Source organism: Epinephelus fuscoguttatus, linkage group LG16, assembly GCF_011397635.1.
Source record: "Epinephelus fuscoguttatus linkage group LG16, E.fuscoguttatus.final_Chr_v1".
NCBI lineage: Eukaryota > Metazoa > Chordata > Actinopteri > Perciformes > Serranidae > Epinephelus > Epinephelus fuscoguttatus.
Genome location: NC_064767.1, coordinates 27607431 through 27629473, shown reverse-complemented (window position 1 = coordinate 27629473; position 22043 = coordinate 27607431). Strand labels below are relative to the sequence as shown.

General features: G+C 39.2%; 1 protein-coding gene across 1 annotated transcript; it reads right to left on the bottom strand.

Moving 5' to 3' along the window:
• Window positions 1-414: 414 nt before the first annotated feature.
• Window positions 415-21458, bottom strand: LOC125903874 (uncharacterized). The gene is given in 30 exon segments (XM_049601052.1): window positions 415-2585; window positions 4685-4747; window positions 4944-5033; window positions 5245-5388; window positions 5474-5693; window positions 5773-5901; window positions 6025-6144; window positions 6252-6322; window positions 6419-6461; window positions 6577-6608; window positions 6942-7100; window positions 10045-10165; window positions 10246-10400; window positions 10509-10641; window positions 13572-13770; window positions 14585-14595; window positions 14881-15017; window positions 15251-15313; window positions 15461-15565; window positions 16300-16434; window positions 16671-16875; window positions 16989-17105; window positions 17194-17313; window positions 17418-17486; window positions 17577-17644; window positions 17993-18125; window positions 18252-18401; window positions 18504-18577; window positions 18656-18782; window positions 21207-21458. Coding segments are annotated over 30 exon segments (3426 nt in total). The 5' UTR covers window positions 21302-21458; the 3' UTR covers window positions 415-2447.
• Window positions 21459-22043: the final 585 nt, after the last annotated feature.

The window sequence follows — 22043 nt, the reverse complement described above, 5'->3', positions numbered from 1 at the left end:
TTTCTTAAATGTACCTAGTGTTTGTTAGTGTATTGTTGCAATATGTATGTGTGTGCCCTTTTTTTTAGGTGTGAGCATACGTGAGTGTGTGTGTGTATGTATATTATATATATATATATATATATATATATATATATATATATACACACACACACACACACACACAAAGCTTTTATCTTTGTAAAACAATCTTAATAAATATATTGATGAAATACCTATGTGCGTTGAAATGTGAAAAAAGTAATGTGACACAGGAAGCTATGAGGATTGATGTCGTGTTTAAGTTTAAAGAGCAGTAACCAAATAAATCAATTACAAAGACATGCTAATTAAGTGGAGTCCCCAAACCAAAAGCAGAGACTAGACCTTTGTTAAAGAGATTTATTACATAGACTCAGTTATGTTCTGAAAACTTAAGGCTGCATGCAAAAAGAAAATACAATATAGAAAAATGAATTACAAACATTGGCAGTCTGTATACAGTAAAGAGTAACTAAACCCACTATTTTCAATTGAAAACCAATGCATATGGGTATTGAGGATTGTTGTCGATGGATTTTGATCCAAATCTTGACATTTTAGAGAAAAGTATTTTAAATTCTACATGCTGTGTTATAAAATGCACAGTGACCGCTCTATACTGGTTGAAACCTGGCTTTTGTAATTGAATTCTGCTAGTGGCTGATCTGGTGGCAGCTTTTGTCAGTTGTGGTCACGGTAGCCCAGTCCATGGGGACTTGGGTTGGGAATCAGTGGGTCGCCTGTTCAGGTCCCCGTTCGCACCAAATATGGAGCATGGACTAGTGGCTGGAGAGGTGCCAGTTCACCTCCTGGGAACTGCCGTGGTGCCCCCCCTCACAAGACTTTCAAAAATCCAGGGTTACCATCTAGCAAGGACCGCATTTGTCACCAACCAATCCACTCATCACCACCATTGTACTCCTCCACAGCACCAAAAAGTGACTGTACACTTCAGCCAAAACTCTGGGGTTTAGTTACTCTTTATCCAACTAGACATAAAACATATTTTAAAAATAATGTTTCAACAAAGACTGCAGAACATATGCAAACATGTCCTGCGGTGTACATTTATCTGTCACATCAAGACTGTGAAGTCTGGCTTAAATTCATAGGACAAGCACAGCTCAAAAATCAAAAATTAATTTAAGATTATTCAGATCATACATTTATGATTTTTCAGCAACGTTTTCAAAAAGAAGCACAAAATGCACAACAAAGCGATGCATTTTTTGCTCATTCCTTATTGCTGACTAAAACAAGATGTCAAATAAAATCACAGAAATGTATGATTTAAAAATGTGTATAAAAGTATTGTAAAATATTTAACATACTCTGGAGTAGAGGTCGACTGATAGTGGATTTTTAATAGCCGATATGATGACAGTTTGGAGCAGGAAAGGACTGATAGCAATTGGCCAATACCACCTGAGAAGAATTTAAAAAAATCGGTATGAAGCTAATATTTGAGATTATGTTAATATTTCTGAGTGAGCAGGATCACGGCACAGCTATAGAATGTGAACATGAGTTGGTTAGACTGCGTATATAATCTGAACTTTTAGTCAACTTCTCATTTAAAATGTTTAAATGTACTACCTTTGTTGCCAAGTCTTTAAGAGAAAAGTGTTGCTCCTTGCAGCCTTGTGCTTTAACCTTTGCTTTCAACTGGCCATGACTGTAGGCTGGCAAACGTGAGTACTCGGACCTCTCCTTTGCTGCTTGGGCCCCGAAACACGGAATTGACGCCTATGGCACCGAGCTGGTTTTAGGAGGAGCTTTGAGATACAATAAAGTAAACTCTATTGTCCCTAGCGGATTATATGTTTTGGGCACATAGTGCCAAAACAAAGGAGGATCAAATTGGGTGACTGAATTTAATCCACTTTAACAGCCTTGCGGTAAAATCAGCTATTCCCCAGGGACAAAGTCACATTCTATAATCGATAATTGCTATCTGAGAATATCATATCAGACGTACGTTGAAAAATGAGAATGAAAGTTTGTTTTGCGTTCATGGCTGAAGTGCACTGAGAACCGGCCCCCACCCAGTCAGAATTTATTTTAATCACACATTGCTAGTGATGGGCTTGCTACTTAGTGCCTGCGGAATTATAATGACCATGCCCGCTAGCAAAACAGAGAAAAGGCATAATGCTATTCTAAAACCAGCAATCTTATTATTCCCTACTTGAGAAGTAAAGCTGTGCAAAATCCTTATGGCTGTACCCACGTGACCAGTGGAGGATACAGCCACTGGCTACTATCAGAACCCCATTCCGCCATTAATAATAATTCACATAAAGTCCTATCGGCACCGATTAATCAGCCAAACCAATGAATCAGTCGAGCTCTACTCTGGAGATCCTAACAGACCAGCTTCATCTATATGGGTAGGATGATAGAAACAGCTGTTTTTTTTTTAATCATCAGGCCGTCCTGTTGCCACGACGCACTAGTTCTTGAATGTTGGGCGTACGAGGGCACTCTTCCAAGTCGGTCTTAACCTTGCTTGCCTCGGGTCTCTTTCCTGGCATCTCACACAGCATTGACTTTATTATAATGTACTGCAACATGAAAAACAAACAAACACACACAAAAGAAAGTTGCGTGAAGTAATTCTGTCAAACTGCAGTATTAGTACACGATTGCTATATTTCCCCAAATACTATTATCTGCTCTGCTGTGTATTTGTCATTATCACAAGCAATGGTCTTGTTTTGGCTCCTCATCTTTTGAGGTTTAACAGAGAGACAACTGTAATAGCAGTTCAAACAAGGATATGTCAACCCCCCACCTGCCCTGTTGGCGAACATCGCCACTAAAACAGCACGATAAGAAATATTTCTTAAATGTCCTTTAATCTGCTTAAACCTGGTTTCTGTAATCGGGGTAGGGTGTTAGAGAAACCTGGTTTACCCAGATAGATTTATCCTGGCGAGCACCAAGTTTCCTGCCATGTTGTATGGGTAATTTACAAGTATGCATGTGCATGAGAAAGACTTCAGACCAGGAACGTAACAATGGTGTAGCTGATATTATTACACACAGCGATTTGTCTTTGGATATAAGACAACTCTATCCAAAGTCCAATAAAATCCCGAAACCACATAATTTATTTTCCACCCATTAGTATTAGATGAATTCAGACACATTTGGGTACCAAGGTAACTACAGGACATGTAAACTTGTTTTACCTGAGGGGTATTCCAGAAAGCGGGTTTAGTGAAAACTCTGAGTATGTTAACCCTGAAATGAGGGAAACTCTGGGTTTTCAGTTCCAGAAAGAGAGGTAAATCAAACTCTGAGTCAATCACCATGGCAACTGAGTCTGTGAACCTAACCTGCTCACTGGCAGGTTTTCTTCAATAAACCCTGAGTTTTTCTCTGTCTCCTCCCTCTTACACGCTGTTTCATTTCCTCATTCATTCAGTCCGTGTCAAAGCTTGTATCGAAGCGCATTCATTAGCGGAGATTTACCGTCTGTCACAGTCTAAATCCTGCTGGATATTAGTTTGTTACTCAGGACTGTCTTAAGTTACTGAATTTATGCACATCAATCATTTCTTTGGACATCGGTTTTTGTCTTTACATTCAAATATTACACAGAGAGAATTCACCCTCAGCTCAGAATCAAACCTCTGTCCTTTTTATATTTATTATTTTTTATAACACTGTGCACAAGGATCAGACTGTCAGTCTGCTAGAGCAGCTCCCAAATGTTTATTGCACATAATGTGTAGGTCTAATTATTTAAATTTTAAAAATCGGTATGAAGCTTTAAACACGTAATATCAATGACTAATGATCTCTATCACTGATGTCATTTGCCGCACTGATGGAACATAATTCCTATAGCCTAATATTGGGGATTATATGTTAATATTTCTGAGTGAGCAATGGTGCAGCATTTCAGTGTCTTTAATTTACTACATTTGTAGTAGTGTTTAACCTCAACGTCTTTTCAAGTACAAATCACCAAACATATTATTACTGGGTCAGACTGTGAGTTTACAGTCATGTCTTTATGTCTTTGATCTATAGCCTCGCCTATATGTTTTAAATCTTCCTATTTTTCAGTTGCTGCCTCCTGTGTTTTTCCCCATTAGATTAAATCTGAACAAATATATTATTATATATAATCAATATAATGTAGCCTAATGTATCTACAGCCTGATACACAGTCAGATTCCACCACTTTATCTTCATTAAGGAAATGTAAGTCTGATAAATGATGAATAAATGGACAACACTGAATAAAACTTTTTTATTAACTTTATGGTTAACTTATTTACACTTTCCTCGCTCTGATTCAAGCTCCTCTTTTAAAGATAAATATACACCATCTGCTACACATGCATTAATATCTCTACATCCACTGGATTAAAATGGAGGCGCTGTCTTTTATTTACCTGTTGCCATGGTGAATCGTGGAGTCGGAGCTCCATTGATGATGGAACCGGTAACTCTGCTGCAGTTTCCCATCTCAGGGTAAATCAACTCAGAGTTCAGGGTTAGACTCAGAGTTTGTTGAACCTCCTAACTGGAATACCCCTCTGCACTACCCAGTTTCTTGGAATAACTTGTTTACTTTCTGTAAGTGCATGTAAATATACTGACTGTTTCATATTGCAAGTACATTGACAAAATGAACAAAATGATCTACCTCTTGGTGGAATTTGCGTTGAAACTCCTGTGGTAATTTCTGAGTTCTGACATCATTCCAAATCTGGAAGTCATGCAGTGATAAAAAGGAGAAAGAACATGAAACTGATAAGTTGCTCAACTGTGCTCTACCGACCTGAAATAATTGGATAGTTGATGAACATGCCTGGTGCCTTTACAAAAACCTGAACAATAACAAGTTATGAACAAGTGATAATGATGCTCAAAGCACAGTTTTGGATTCTGGCACAACTACTCACCTCTTGTCTTTCATGAGCAGTGGGAATATTCCAAAGAAGCTCAAAGAATATCAGCCCCAAAGCAAATATATCAACTTTTCGGTCATAATTCTGTTAAAAACATGAACACAGTGTTAACAAAATGCATAAGGCATCTTATTGTCTCTTGTTTTTCATTTCATATTAAACACGACCAGCTATGCTCATAATCATTGTAACTAATTAATAAAGTCATTCTGATTTGTACGGATGTGCTTGTTTGTAGAACATCAGACACATTACATTACATTAAATAAAACAGGCTCAGTAAAGAACATCTCACTTGCTCAGGAGCCATGTAAGATGGAGTTCCTTTGTAACAAGTTCTCTCTATCTGGTTCTCAGCGATGTCATCGTTCTCATTAGTGGCCAGACCAAAGTCTCCGATCTTCACTTCTCCATCTTGCCCAAACATGATGTTGGCAGGCTAACCGTGGGAGAGAAATAAACAAGCCTGTAGCCTCACGATGGACGTGATGTAATAAATAATGATTTTATTTTCTTCGTCTCACCTTCAGGTCTCTGTGGATGAGCATCTTGGAGTGAATGTACTCAACTCCACTGGCTATTTTCTGAGCAATGCTTAGACTTTCATCTCTTCTCTTATAGTCTGGCAGAGATTTCTTCACATTCTGAGCGTTCTTTTCGTCTATCCACACTCTCAGTGTTTTGGTGCTGCACAACTCCATCTGAATATAGAGGCGCTTCACAGATGAATCATCAATGGAAGACCTAGAAAAGTAAGAAAAGATAAATGAAGAAAATTTGCGCCTCCAATAAGTAAGGACTTTAATAAATGGATGTGACTTACTGTGAAGTGCTGCAGCTGTCATCTGCACTGTCCCATTGGTATCCTGAATCGTCCAACCAACTATAGAAGTATCGAACAATGTTGCAGTGACTGAGGTCTGACAAAGCCATCACCTCTCATAGAGCTTTTCTGATCCAAAGAATAACAAAGTTAAAACTTGCAACTTGTTTTGCACAACATACATAAATTATATATCATACAGTGAAGTGCGCTTTAAAAACATGGAACATCATTACGTATTATTTGACTCACTCTTTACAGAGGACGATCTTTACAGCATAGTCCTTCCCTGTCAGTTTGTGCTTTGCCTTGAAAACACAACCAAAGGCTCCTCTGCCGAGGCACACTATAAAGTCAAACTCTGATGTAAACCTGCTAAAACAAAATAAATGTCAGCTGTTTGACAAACACTCAAACTAAACACCACAGGGAATTAATCCCAAGAAAATACATGTCTCGCATTTTAATGTTTTGATTACCTTGAGATTTGAGCTGATATATTCTCACTGGGGCTGTTTCCTATGTTCCTTTTTCTGGGAATAATCACATCCTAAATGGACAAAATAAATCATGATAAAGAGCTTACATTGTAGAAAACACTACTTAATCATTAAAATGATTCAGATCTCCAACATGACCACTGTACCTCATTGCTGCTTTCACAGGCATCTTGGAAATTTGTTCTTCTTCTAAAAGACATGAAAAATGATGAGCGCCATTAATGTTATTTTTTGACATTTTTGACATTACATTTTGTAGAATATTAAGTCCTGTAGCTTCAGAGTGGGTCTCAAGGTGACTTACCGACTTTTGGGCTTCACAACAGGATTTTGTTCCTTTGTAATTGGAAGAAATACAGAAAATTGTGCGAGTAACATTTTCTACGACATACCAATTTGTTTGACATATTATGGAGGTTTATTTGTTAATTAAAATGACCCAAATGTATTGTTAATGGTAACAGTTGGTCCCATGCTAAAGCAAAATTCCTCCACTGATAAAAAACAGACAAACATATTTATAGCCATTTGAACTCATTCGGACACAGACATGAATTGTTTTTGGATTCTTGACTTAACATCTGCTTTGAATATATTCTGTGTATTAGAGGGTAGATATTTTCCCTTAAATTATCAAACAGATTGGGGATTAGAGAGGCAATAACAGACCTGCTCCGTGGGAGGACTTGATGAATTGGTGAAAACAACTGAGTAACATGAAGTTGATGCCACACTTTTTGATTGTAGATCACTGGACTCCCTTGGAAAATACCAAGTGAGATATTTGGCTGGTGCACCATCATCAAATAGAGCTAAACAGGAGACCATCTGAAACACAAAAGGAATTTTTCTGCATTTTATCATCTTTCATAGTCATTTTCAGCTGTACTGGTGTTTACAGTGTACTACAATGGTTTACGAGTTTCATAAAAAGGTATTTCAAAAAATCTAAGCAGCGATAAGTGTAGATCAGCAGCAAATTTGGCAAACTCTTAAAGCTCCAGAAAAAATAACCAACAAGCATGTTCACGTAATAGAATGATAAGGTTCATACTGTCTTCTTATTTAGAATACTTTAAGGTTTTCTTATATTCAGACAAACGAGGTGTAAAGAGATGTGTTTTACCTACTTGACAGTTTCGACTGAGACTCAAGTCTTCCTCAGAAGCGTCATCCGAAGTGTTGCTGTGGGATATATGACACGTCAGCAGCACGTCGGATGATGCTTCTGAGGAAGACTGGAGTCTCAGTTGAAACTGTCAAGCAGGTAAAACACATCTCTTTACACCTTGTCTGTCTGAATATAAGAAAACCTCAAAATAAGCATGTTGATGGACTGTGGTGGCATCTGAAAACCTAATTTAAAATAAACAAATAAATATATAAATAATTAATTAAAAAAAAGTTTGGAAACGTTATTTGGGTCAATTATTTCTCCCCTTTGATAATACCAATTGGTATTGTATTTTATATTGTTGGAAAGCCTGATCAGTTACATTTACAACAAGGTACAACTTGTAAGGATCGTGCATTTGTGGATCAACAACACAACTAAACATGTGGGTCAAGTGCTGCCAGGTGTGTGCCAGTCACAGGTGTATGACTAGCACCTGAATGGCACCCAATTGACAGCACTTGTGTGCATGGGCCCTGCAACTTTTTTTGAGTTTGTGTGTGCTCCAAGCATCAACATACCATGTTTGTCTCTTCAGGATAAGGCCAGTGCAACGGGGCAACTGGAAGCTGGTGTTCAGTACGCAGAGTGGCAGCATTATTTGGTGTCAGTCCTGGTACCATTTCCAAACTTCCAAAGTTCTGTGAGACTGGTGAAGTCAAAGACAGACCACGAAGTGGGTGTCGCAGGAAGATAACACCCCGAGAAGACCGGTTCCTCACCCTTGCTTCACTGAGGAACTGTAGGCTTTCTCCCAGAGATTTAGGCCCTGTTTAGATGACAACAGTTTCTCTAAAAACGGAAAAGTCTGTCCTTTGCGTTTTAAAAAACTTCTGCGTTTATATGACAACGTTATGGAAACGATCCCCGTTCACACGGAGCCGCAAAATCTACTGGAAACGCTATAGTATGCACACCAGGCCAATGGGCGGCAGTGTAAATTTGCAAAGCAACACCATGGCATGACGCCATGCGCCTGTGCTGAAGCGCCTTCCTCTACAACGCAGTGATTACAAACCAAAACAAAGAAGACATAATGGCCAAAGCATGCACAAATAACTTTGTCTGGATGGACGAAGAGGTGGAGTTGCTACAGTAACAGATCTACACTTCACTTCAAATCAACAGGGTGAGCAGCACAAACAGAGCTCGGCATTGTTGTTGTGACGGTCGGCATGCCTAGTGACTGGAACCGTAATGCCTATGTGCCAAAAAGTCTCCGTTTTCAGAGGAACTGCATATTGCACGTTTACATGACAACGGAGACGCTGCCATTTCCATAAAGCTGCACTCTGGAACTCGTTTTCAAAACGTTGCGTTTTCAGGCACCCAAAACGCAGCTGTCGTGTAAACGATCGGCCAAAACACAACTTAAATTTACCGTTTTCAGTTGAAATCATTGTCGTATAAACGGGGCCTTACAGGCAAGATTTGCACAACGGTACCACAGACAGATTTCTGATCAGACGGTGAGGAACAGACTGCACATGGCCAGTCTTCGTGCTTGTACGGCTGCCAGGAAACCTGCAATGACTGCCCTTCACTGTCAGGCCTGTTTGTGCTGGTGTCGACAGCACCGACAGTAGAACCTAAGAATGTGGGGCAACGCCATGTTCAGTGATGAATTAAGGTTCTGTCTGCGGAAGCTGGATGGCAGGATCAAAGTATGGAGATGGCGTGGAGAACGCTATGCAGATTGCTGCACAGATCGCTTGACATCTTTCAATGGAGGCAGTGTGATGGTGTGGGGCGGTATCTCTCCCATGGTCAAAATAGAACTTGTTATCATTGAAGGCAATCTCAATACAGTGATATATCTCCATCCTCTAGGATGACAACGCCCACCCCCACAGAGCCAAGATCATCACAGAGAGTACCTCCAAAATTTGGGAGTGGAGAGGATGGAACGGCCTGCTGGAGTCCAGACCTCAACCCCATTTAACACTTGTGGGATCAGCTTGGGTGCGCTGTACATTCTAGAGTGACCAACACAATCACGCTGGTTGACCTTCAGCAGCTCCTGGTTGAGGAATGGGGTGCCATCCCACAGCAAAGAGTAACCAGGCTGGTGACCAGCATGAGGAGGTGCCAAGCTGTTGTGGCTATGTATGGATCTTCCACGCTCATTCCACAGAACCACGATCCTTACAAGTTATACCTCGTAAAAGTGACTAATCAGGCTTTCCGATGATATATAATACACCAATTAGTATTATTAAAGGGGAGAAATAATTGACTGCAATAACGTTTCCAAACTTTTTTTGAGAAGTTTAGTATAATAAAAATGTATCCTGTATGTTTTTTGTTTTTTTTTAAAGATTACTTTTATGGGCCTTTTGCCTTTAATGGACAGGAGAGTGTGTGAAACGGGGAGAGAGAGAGAGAGTGGGGGTGAGACGCTCACTGCAGCGAGGCAGGTGTCTCTGTACATGGGTGCCAGCACTATCCACTACGCTACCGATGCCCCTGTCCTTTATGGTTTTATGACAACATTTATGACAACATCATAATCTAGTTTCTGACCTCAGCGACAAGGACTGCCTACAATTTCTGCAATTTTCAAGTGCTTCAATTAAATCAGGAAAAACTCCTACTTACCTCTGTAGTTTCACTGACACATTTTTCATCATATACACGCTTTGCTGCTTCCTTCTTAGCCTCCCTCTTTGCTTTCCCAGTGACAGCTGGATTCTCCTTATCACCAAACACGAAGCAGCATCTAATATTACACAAACAAAATGCATTTTTAATAATGACTAAACAGCCATGAATGACTCTGGATGCAGTATGAAGACTTACTGAGCAACATTATTTTGTTTCCGTCTGGTTGACTCCACAGCCTTTATTCCGGTCCTGTTCTTCTGAGCATGTTCATCGAGAAAGTCTACAGAGTTGACTTTGGCAGCACTCGTGGGATGAACTGGTGCAGTGGGATTTTTCGTAGCATTTTCTGTCTGAAATAAAAAACAAATAAATTTTTTAAGAAACTACTGCCATCTGCCAAGAAAATTGAGACATGCTCTGTATATGATCTCTGAAATTTCTCAAAGAAATAATCTTACCACCGGTCTCGGATTCTCCTTCTCACTCAAACATCTCAGGGCATTTTTAGCTGCGTTCTGCTTGGCTTGCTTTGCCTCGTTCCCCTCACCAATGGGAAAGCCTTGACCATTGACCACAGCCCTCTTGAAGAATCTATTGAAGAATTGTTACATTATAGCAAAGGTGACCTGAGAATTTATAACCATCACATCAGTGTGTGAGTGTGTGTATGTAGGCTAAATATATTTATATTTATGCCCATGGTTTGGTTTTCAATTAAGATATTCAACAGAATACCACAGTATGCCCTATTAACCATCCTACAGGTGGAATCACCAGAGGATCCACTGTACGGTATATTATCACAATACTTTAGTTGCGATACAATATCATTGCGATTTTAAATATGTTGTGATATATTGCGGGTTTTTGCTTTTTTCAACTGCAATGATGTCCCTAAAAGGAAACTGTGTTTTCAGTCTGTTCATCTCACTTCAGCAATTTTTTTTTGCAGCAAAATGTATTCAGTGGAGTGAAAAAACAATTAATTATATTCTTGCAGAAGCCTACCTAAACTTGAATTTGTATTTGTCTATTAATGTTTTTATATTGTTGACTTTAGAGTTCTCCAGCCCTTAATGGTCTGGCCCCATCCTACATTGCAGACCTCCTAACCTCTTATTCTACCCCCAAGTCCCTCAGGTCAGCTGGCTGTCCTACACTCTAGACTTAAGCCTGATTTATGGTCCTGCGTTGAATCAATGACGTCGCTACGTCGTTGCTGTGACGCTGTCGTGAACCCTTTGAACTAAGTTCAGGGGTGATCATACCTTTGCTGTGTCTGTCCCCAAACTGTGGAGCAGCAGCCCCGTCCCAATCAGATCTGCCCCCTCCACTGATTCTTTTAAGTCCAGCCTCAAAACCTGTGTCTGAGTCCCCCTGATCTGGCTTTCTCTGAAGTGTGTCTGTGTGTGTTGTGTCTCTAAATGTGCGAGCTGTGTACATGACAGTCTTTAGCATCTTATTCCTTTTGTATAGCACTTTTGTCAACGTGCATTGCTTTTAAATGTGCTTTACAGATACATTTGAGTTGATTTGTATAATAAAGAAATCAAAACTTGGCACTGTGTGACCATACCATACTGCCACATAAAAGTATCACGATACTATGCTTTTACTTTTAACACAAAACATTTGTTTACAGTTTTTCTCAATCGCTTTGGTGCATTTTGGTGCAAAACTGTGTCACTTGCTCAAAATGGACAGTTCATTCCTCAAAAGCAAGTATTCATGTCAATGAAAGTGTCAGTGTCATCAAAATGAAAAGTCCTGACACCATTGTTTATGAACAAGAGAGTCAAATGGCTTTGTCATGTTTTCATTATGACAGTTTACTCTGTTAGTGTTTTCCAATGCAAAAAAGTCAGATCTTGGTGACACTACCTGAAAATACTCAAGACATTACACTACAATACAGTAAATCTGTGCTGCAGTAAACCTGTAAGTCTAAATGTAAAATGTAAAAAGTGACAAGTTCTTGTCCCACTGTAAGTTTCATGTATGACACAATGACAGTAGTGCAGTGCAGATTGTTTAGTGCTGAATTACTGTCCAATATACACACCTGTTCTCCCGACAAAATGTTTGAATAACTGAATTTACAGTGGTTCTCCCAACATTTGGCTACACCCTTCGACCAGCCTCAGCCATTGTGAGGCCGTGATTGACAACACGGTCCACAATTGTTGCCCTGATTTCATCAGGAATCTGCCGATACACTTGGCCTCTTCTCCCTCTTCCCCTGTTTTGTCCCCTTCCCCTTCCTCCCTGCATCCTCACCCCTCTTCCATGACGTTGACCTTCCATTTCTGTGTCACAGTATTGTAGAAATGGTCCACACTATGTCCTGCTCGGTTCATATATGTTTGCCAAGTGAAGGTTCATGGGATTCAGCTTTGAGTGACTGTGGAGAAGTGGTTTATCACTGGTTACAACTAATGTTTCACACACTCCTCCTCATCACTGAAAGCTGAGGTTCACCTGAGAGAAACTGTTCAATTTAGGAGACATTTTCAGGAAAAAATTATAAAGAAATATATAAAATTTTGTATGTAATGACTCAAGCAATGAAATGATGACTATTAGTTTTATAGGGAATGACTATTCAGCATTCATAAGTATAGTTCATTTTGACTGACTTGACATAAGCAAATGATAATGCTATAAAACAGCAGAGAATTGTATGAAAGCAACTGATGCATGACCAAAAGCATTTGCAATTTGTTGGAAGGAATGAGAAACAGCTAATATGATGTACACAAATGACTAAATGTTGTGGAGGTTGAACTAACAGTTATGAGAATTTTAATTCTGATCAGAGAAATGCACTAAAGCAACTGAGAAAAAAAGTGTAATAAAATGTAGCTGTTCCTGTGTCAGAGTCCTGGTATTGTGCATGTTGGCTCACTGTCACACTGGCATGACTTGCTGGGACACTTGACTATTACAGAACCAACATTTATGTTATTTGTGGTGCTTGTGTTGTTGGTACTATGACAAATCAAAATGTCTGCTGTGATAAAGCTCTACTGAATTAGCGGGTGTTTCCCTTTTTGACCGCAGAGGGACAGCAACAAAAACACGGACTTGCGCACAAAGGTGTGTCTGTGAACACGTAGGTTTCATTTTTACAAGAAATAAAAGTTAGTTGGTGTTTGCTTTTTAATACGGAGACCGGGAATTGACATGCATATGTTATTTTTTTTTTTTTTTTTTTTTAAAACGCACGAGCGAAATAGTAATAGTCATAGGGCGAATGCCGCGCAGACACCGCGGGATGCGCCCTCTCGCACGCCGCTCCCGCTCTGCCGCCGAGCACATACACAATGAAACGGTGCGCGCGAATTATAAAGCACGCGTGCGTTTTAAAAAAACATAACATATGCATGTCACATCCCGGTCTCCGTATTTAACGTTACAAGTGCATGTCTGGTTAACTTCCCCACCGCTGAAAAGTAAGCGTACAGTAGTCCCCGGGACATTGATACAGCAAGTATGTGGGACTATCAAGTCGCGAAACATACCTTTTAATGCCGTCAGTTTCCTCACATCTCACGTTCTCATAGTTCAGCTCACAGCGTGTTCTCCGTGCAAACTTACGTAGTTCAGCAATGTAGTTTTTATTTTCCTCCATCCTGAATAAGAAGACCGTGAACACACACCTTGCTCTGCACTGGTCAGATTTAAATGGCGCGCACACCTGTCGTAGACGTTCTTCCTCTTCTATTTTCGGGGCGCCAAACAACAAGGTAGCGCATTACCGCCACCAACTGGACATATGGAGTAATACCCCACCCAGAGCCCAATTAAGATGTCTAATTGTTTTTCTACATCAACTTTACTGAAAGAAGAATAATGTTACAATACAAAACAATAGAGGGAGTTAAGGGACAGTTACACTGAAAGTAACTGAACATAATTTATACAGATGTAAAACACACACACTTGTTTTTTTCTTCATTTTTTTTTAATTAGAAATAAGGCATGCAATACACATGAGACATGTAACCAGCTTCTCCTCTTAACAGAAAATATGGATATAATTCAAGTAAAAACTGTGAATACATGACCATTTTGCTGTGTGTAACCATACAACTCTTTCCATCATAGCATACAATATAAACTGAGAACAATGAAAGTACCCGCACATGATTATTTAGAACAAACGCTGGACAGATGGGAGTTATAGCAAAAGTTACTTTTTAAAATCATGATAAAATTTGATTTCATGTTTCATTCCCTGTTTATAAAACCCGTTCATTAATTGCATGGTTGATGATTTGACCTCCTGTCTGCATACTGATGTGTCTTTTTTTCCTCAACGGATTTTACAATAACATAAAATTGTATCATCAGAGCACTTATAAAAAGTAAAAAAATACATGTTCCCTTCGTACAAAGACATTATAAAAAATTATATATAAAATAATATATAAAAAAAAAAACAACTTACAAGAAAACAACACAACCATAAACATAAAAAGGAAAAAATAACACACACACTTTGGTCAGCAAACAGTAAACTATTGAAGCCCACCTAACAAGTTGCTTCAATCAGGAATGACTGGGAGATTATTCCTCTTAACAAATCGGAGGAAGGGTACCAATATTCTTCCAGATTTATTAGAGCAACAATGTCATGACAGTCTGATTTTCTTACATTCTTGCTGAAGAACCCCAAACTGCCACCCACTGCCATAGGTGCGTGAGTGTGTGTGTGTGTGGGGGTGAATGTGAGGCCTTGTGCTTTCAAAGTGCAGTACATTAACCATTTCCCTTCAAAATCATACCCATAACAGTAATCAACTCATTTCATGAAATCACAGACATCACAAGAGAGAGCTGTAACTTTCCTCAGAGACATTTTGTGAGCTGAATGTCTGCGCCCACTTCTCCAGCTCTGCCCTCAGTATACTTGCTTCAGGACGGTCCTCTGGCTTCACATGCAGCATCAACTTGATGAGTTGGTTCTGCAAAAAATAAACACAAAACAACAACTGCTCCTGAGATCTTTGTACCAACAATAATAAATGCTGTCATACTAAAATATTGCTTGCTACTCCACAGTACAATAATTAATTGCAGTCCAACATAATAATGTCATTATTACACTTTGGAAATGAGAGTGATATCTTCTGAAAACACTGTTGTCTGTGCTGCTACAATAAAAATAATATAGTATAATAAGAATATGGTAATCTACCTCTTCAGGAAAAGTCAGTGAAAAGTCATCTGGGAGCTTCTGATTTCTGGCATCAATCAAAACCTGGTATTAATGCAGAGATAAAAGCATGAAAGAACGTCTTAGTCATTTGCCTGAAATTGACTAATAATTAAAATTAAGCTCTGTTGAACATTACACATAAATACAAGAAAACTGAAACATGCTACAATAACTGTAATAATAACACACAGTGTTACGTGTTTCTTGGCCAGTAGGGAGTTTCCAAAGGAGTTCAAAGTATATCAGCCCCAGAGGAAATATGTCCACTTTTCGGTCATAGTTCCTCTCCCTCCACTGTGATAGAACAAAAACACAGTATTGACAAGTCATGTACCAGCCTGCTTCAAACCACAAACCACAGAGACACTACACTGTCTCTACGCATTAACTTAATGCACATCTTCTTGACTAATATAATGTGATCCTCTGCACACTCCCTGGGCAATATTTTGCACATTCCTGCACAAACAACTACTTCTAAAACTGTACAGCTTATTCATCTTATTAACAGATATACTGTACATATTTTCAAAAGTTTGCTTTTTTCAAAATGTTCATATTTGTATTGTATTTTTTTCCTTTTTTTAAATTTATATTTCTCGAGTTTTCCGGTACTTGCCAATACTTTTCAGTACAATGTTTGTTTGTTGTAATGCACCAAAACACCAATGCAAATTCCTTGTACTATGTGTGAAACCTTACTCGACAATAAATGGGATTCTGATTCTGAGAGGAGGGGTGGTGTGCCACTTTGGAGTAGTGGGTTAGGTGAGGTTGTGTTCTGAACTGCTATATAATGCTCAAAGAATTTTGTGTGTAAACCCCTCACTACAGCCCTGGTTGTAACACATTTGATGTAAACTTGTTCATTTTAAACCTCAACAGTAAAGGTGAGTTTCATGAAATCTGGCAGCATTTCTAATTCATGCATGTAGGTTGTCTGTGTAATTAGGTTGATTAGAGAAACAGATTTGTTAAAGCAATTCAGAAGAATGACAAGTGTTGTTGTTCAGTAAAGATCATCTCACTTGCTCAGGAGCCCTGTAGATGGGGGTTCCTTTGTTCTCTGTTCTGTCCATCAAAGAGCCATCGTCATCCCTGGTGACCAGACCAAAGTCCCCGATCTTTATTTCTCCATTCAGTCCAAACAGGATGTTTGCAGGCTAACCATTGAAAAGCAAAAACAAAGATTGAAGGAAACCAACATCTAACATATGCGTCTCCAGTCTATAATCAATTCTATCTAGTTATTTTTTGGATGATAATTTCATATATCGTGCTTTTAAAGCAACATCCTCAGTTGGGGAATTCTACATCACCCAGCCCTATCAAACACTGAAGTGACATACAGGTAGCCTCTGTATCAGCTTTGCCTCAACACACTAGAGTCTGGTCTCACCTTAAGGTCTCTGTGGATGTGCTTCTCAGAGTGAATATATTCAACTCCACTGACTATTTGCTGAGCAATTCTTAGACTTTCTTCTCTTCTCTTGGAGTCTTGCAGAGGCTGAGAGTTCTTCTCATCAATCCACCCTCTCAGTGTTTTGGTGTCACATAACTCCATCTGAATATAGAGGTACTTTGCTGATGAATTTTCTGTAGATCTAGAAAAGAAAGATTTAAAATGGGAAAATATTAACATAATTACTCTCCTTTAACATTACGAAGTTATGTTGGATTTTAAGTACGTACGTTTAAGTAAGTGCATCATACTTACTGGTGGGAGATGTCATTGTCACCTTTGTATCCTGAATCCTCCATCCAAAATGTGTAGTATCTGATGATATTACGGTGGTGGAGGTCAGACAATGTCCCCACCTCTCGAAGAGATTTCCTGATCCAAAGGTGAACGAGAGAATAAATCATTGAACAAAATACGGGCACAAATACTGCACACTGTAACCTCACTGCTGCATACTTACTCTTCACAGCAGATGATCTTTACAGCATAAAACTTGTTCAGCAGCTTGTGTCTTGCTTTGTAAACACGACCAAAGGCTCCACTGCCAAGACACTCCATGGGATCGAAGTCTGAGGTAAACCTGTTGAGATTAATGCTATTGTTACGACTAATATGCATGAATTCAGCCTTTTTAGTATTAAACTCTACAATTGGTTTCAGTGCTAGGGCCAATAGGAGCGTTACGGTGAAGTTGGTGTTGACAACCTGGCTGGTGCACCTGGCGTGCTTTGTGTTGATGATTCATGGGACTCCCTATGGAAATACAATGAGAGACATGAGTACAACTTTCTCAGTATTTAACTCCATAGTCTGCTCCCCTAAAAATTACAGTTAGGGCCTTACGGGATAGCTGACGGCACTGACAACATAGATGGTTCACCATCTTCAGACACTGTTGATCTAACGGACACCTGAAATGCACATAATGTTAGACATTATTTAACACAGAATTTCACCCCAGTTAACCATTTCATTTAAAAGATATACAACAGTAGCTGGTGTTGAGTTCTTAGTGTAAGAAAATAACTGAAAGTAAGTTGGGAATTACTGTAACACGGTTGTATGCCGCCACGAACCAGTCAAGTTGCACTATGTGTACATCCATGTCTGTTAAGAGTCATATGCAGCAATGATAGCTGCCATTGTTTCAAATATGGATGTTGCTGCAAAGAAGCTACACGGATGCTTCACATGCATTTTCAACCCGGCAGCGTGAGTGTATGTTTGATTATTTAAAGGGAATGTAAAATAGTAAATACCTTGCTATCCCAGTCAGTTTGTTCCTGAAGAGCAGACCAAGCAAAGCCAGCTGCATTTTGTTTGGCTTCCTTGGCAGTCTTGCCCTCACCCACAGGGTAGTCCTTATTGTCGATCCTTAATTTGTAGAAAAACCTGTGTTGTGTTTTGAAACAGGGAAAATATATTTATGGTGTTAAGTTTTCCCTCTCAAATCTATCAAAGGATTTAATAATATGTCTGTGGTGTCTGTTCAGGTTAAACATGTTCAGTCATACTCACTGAGGGTTATGAGATGGACCACATCTTTTCTCTAAGATGTAATCAGGGTGTTTGTCCTTTTTCTGACAGTAGCTGTTGACGATTCCTATGAAATTTGTCTTTGTAAGACCTTCGTCTTTGGTTCTCACACTCAAGCTCCTTATCTTATCACTGTAACACCAAGACAAATCGGATTAGAATTAAAACATGTCATAATCCAACAGAATCAGAATAATGAAACAGAAACAATGTGCTGTGGCTGTCTGTGCTCACCAGACGTCCGACACCTTTGGATCCAATTTCTCCTCTGGTTGGCTTGATGCACCACTCTGTTTCTCCTCTCCAGGCTTGAAAACAAAAAGTTGAGTTGTATTATGATATTGGGGTGCAGCTTGTGTAACAATAAAGAGATGTAAAAATCTTACAGAGTCATCTGGCTTCCCAAACAAGACTCTCAGAGCATTCTTTGCTGCGTTCTGTTTGGCTTCCTTCTTGCTCTTCCCCACACCATCAGGATACGCCTTACCACCCAGGACTGCTCTGATAGTAAATCTGAGGAGGAATGATTAAACTGTGTTTAAAAGACAAAATGATGAGAGAGTGTAGTGAGACGGAGGTTGCATTACAAAGACATAAACCTGGACACTGGATTAGCATCCCCACAGGTGTATTTATTAACTTTAAAAATATATACAGTACATTGAAGGAAAGGCACAGTGTGCAGTAATCAACATTTTAACAAATGTAAATGCACCCAAATGAGCTGAAAGGCTAGTTTTCATCGGCTGTCCTTTCACCAGGTGTAAAAAGGCATCCTGGAAAAATTACAGTAAACAGTAAAATACACAGATCACATATTATACCATTACAGACAAAATCCACTATCATATGTTACAGTTAAATATTACGGGTATCAGTGTTCACATCTTTGGGTGTCTAAGTCATTTCTTGTCATTAAACTTAAATGGGTGATATGATGGAGACTCTCTGATTGTTTGTGGCACTGAATTCCACTGATGAAAGAACGGCCTGGCTGAATGCAGTTTTTCTCAGTGGGATCGTGCAGTCTCCCCTAGCTGCCTCTGTAGTGGCTCTGTCAGCAGTGGATCTGAAGGTTACGATGCCAGATAGAGGAGGAGGTGCTGAACCATGCATTATCTTTTTATACAAGACAAATATTTTCTATAAATGATGAGGTTTTCCCAGCTCAGTGGTTCATACTTCTTCAGAATATGGTAGTAATGAAATGTGAAAGGTTTATTGTTAAGGTGACCAGATTTCTGAGATGAAAATTGGGGACATTTTCAGTGCGGTGGTGAAAAATTATTAAATATTATCATTATGAAATAAAAAACAGGGACAAGTACTTTTTCATGTATTTTGACCAGCTTTTATTACAAAGAAAGTTGCAATCAAACAAATGAGTGACATCACCAACCATCCATCCACTGAGGAAGACAAAAATATCTTAATCTTGTTAGCTTGAGGATGGATTTTTTTGCTCAAAGGTTTCTACTCATAGCTGAACTGATATTTATGACACAAAAGGTGGCAATCAAAAAAAGGGATGACATCACTGTGATCCCCTCATTCATCCACCTCCGTAGCCTCCACCTCAGGAGCCTGGGTAGAATAAGAGCAGGGGAGAGCATGAGAAAAACTGCAAGAACAGAGCCAATAGTAAGTGAATAGTTTCTTAAAGAAATAACATCAGTTTTGGTGATATACTTATATAATTTAGTCATTGTGCTCCTTTTTATCTGCTCTATGTAATTGCCTCTGTTTGAAATGTGCTAGACCTACATCAGAGGTTCCTCAACCTTTCAGACCATGTACCACTTTGTACCAAACCAAATTTCCAAAGTACAACTTCCTACTGCAGATATGATTTTTTTCATACAATAAAAATAACTGTATCCCCCATGCAACAGCATCAGCAAGGCTAAACAACAACAAAATGCTACTTTATTCAAATCAAAGAAGCCTACATTTATAAAGTGCACTCACAAAAGTCACTCATCAGGGGGACAGACTACATTCAGCCAGTTTCTCCCTCTATCTCCTCTTCTGCATGTTACGCACTGTATGTTACAATCATACTTACTTTACCTCACTTCTCACACACACGCACGCACACACGCACACACACACACACACACACACACACACACACACACACACACACACACACAGTCAAGTCTACTGCCAGCTCACACAAAATAAATAAGTTCATACACAACATACCATTTAACGCGGCCACCGGTCTCCTCTTCTCTCCTTTTTGCTGCCTCTAGATTGTTGTTGTTAATGCTGCTGCGTCTGGTAGTGCTTTCTGATAATGTCTGTACGTCTGACGACTTCTTCTCTGGCGATGCGTTTGCTGACTACCGTAATAACTGGCGTTTGAGTCTGCACGCATTTTCCCCATTCAGTGGCAAAATCGGGGACATTTTCGGGGACAGCTTTTACCAGGGACAGCTCACCCAAAACGGGGACTGTCCCCGGAAATCGGAGACGTCTGGTCACCGTATTTATTGTGTAACGGTTTGAGTGCTTGTTTGTGGTTTCATTGCTGTGGAGTGTGCATTAGACCAACTCACAGACCAACAGTATGTGATGTGGGAGACGACCACTGAGAAGAAGAATATCTTGGTGGCTTCAGGAAGTACCTGATAAACCTTAAGTTTGATAAACTAAAGTAAAATAATATAAACTTGATAATATCGCCACTCAGTTTTGAAGGTATGCACTGTTGACTTAATATTACATCAATGTGTGTGTGTGGCTTAAATGTGGTAACAGCACATTATAAACCCCAGGACACTGAATGACTTTGAGCACTATTTCTTCTACAAACAAAAAACATGGGAAACTCCTATCCTAACATTTAATAAAACAACAAGTCCTCTTAGTCCCAGATCTCTTCAGGTGCTACATGTCCAACTTTTCAGCTCGTAAAGAATCAATGCAACTCACGTTTTCATGTGATCAGGGCCAACACATCCAACGTCCTCATACTTCAGCTCCAAGCACTCTCTCTGTGCATACTCGTTCAGTTTAGCTACGGCCATTACAAACGACACAACAGTCAGAATATCAACTCAAATTAGGCTACATTAAAAATAATGATCTTAAAAATCAGTTCTCCTCTCAACACTTTTTTAGTGTCTTTTCATAAACTATGCTTGGGCTCAGTTTCAGTTTAGCCTCACCCACTTTAATGTTAAGTTTCGTTTTCTCAGTAAACGTCACACACCATGGTAACATCAAATAATGATGAAATACGTGGGTATCTTCAAGTAACACCGGGAAAAGTGTTTGTAAAGCAGTAGTAAAAGTGGTGTGTTTCTTTTGTCTCGATAATTATTTTTTACAATAATACAATATATACATATACATATATATATGTATATACATTTATAGATAGATAGATAGATAGATAGATAGATATTTTAAATTACGTTTTGCTGGCGTCTGTTCTGACAAATGGAGCTACCCGCTCAGAATGACCTAATAGTAGCGAAATTAATCTATCAGAATGGACTACAAGTTCTATAAATGTAGGTAAAACTAGAGCAGCTCATTCTGTCAGGTAGAAATATCTATCACAATGTGGTTAAAAGTAGAGTAGGCCATTATACAGGGTAGGAATTATCCATCAGAATATGCTACTATAAATGGGGTTAAACGTATGGTTGTGTCGCCTGGTATGGTTTTGGTGGGGGTTTTTTTCGTCACTCAAACGCACCATGAATGAGCAGTTTGTGTTAGTAGGTCAATCTGAGTGCTTGAAGTGCTTGTAGCGTCAGTGAA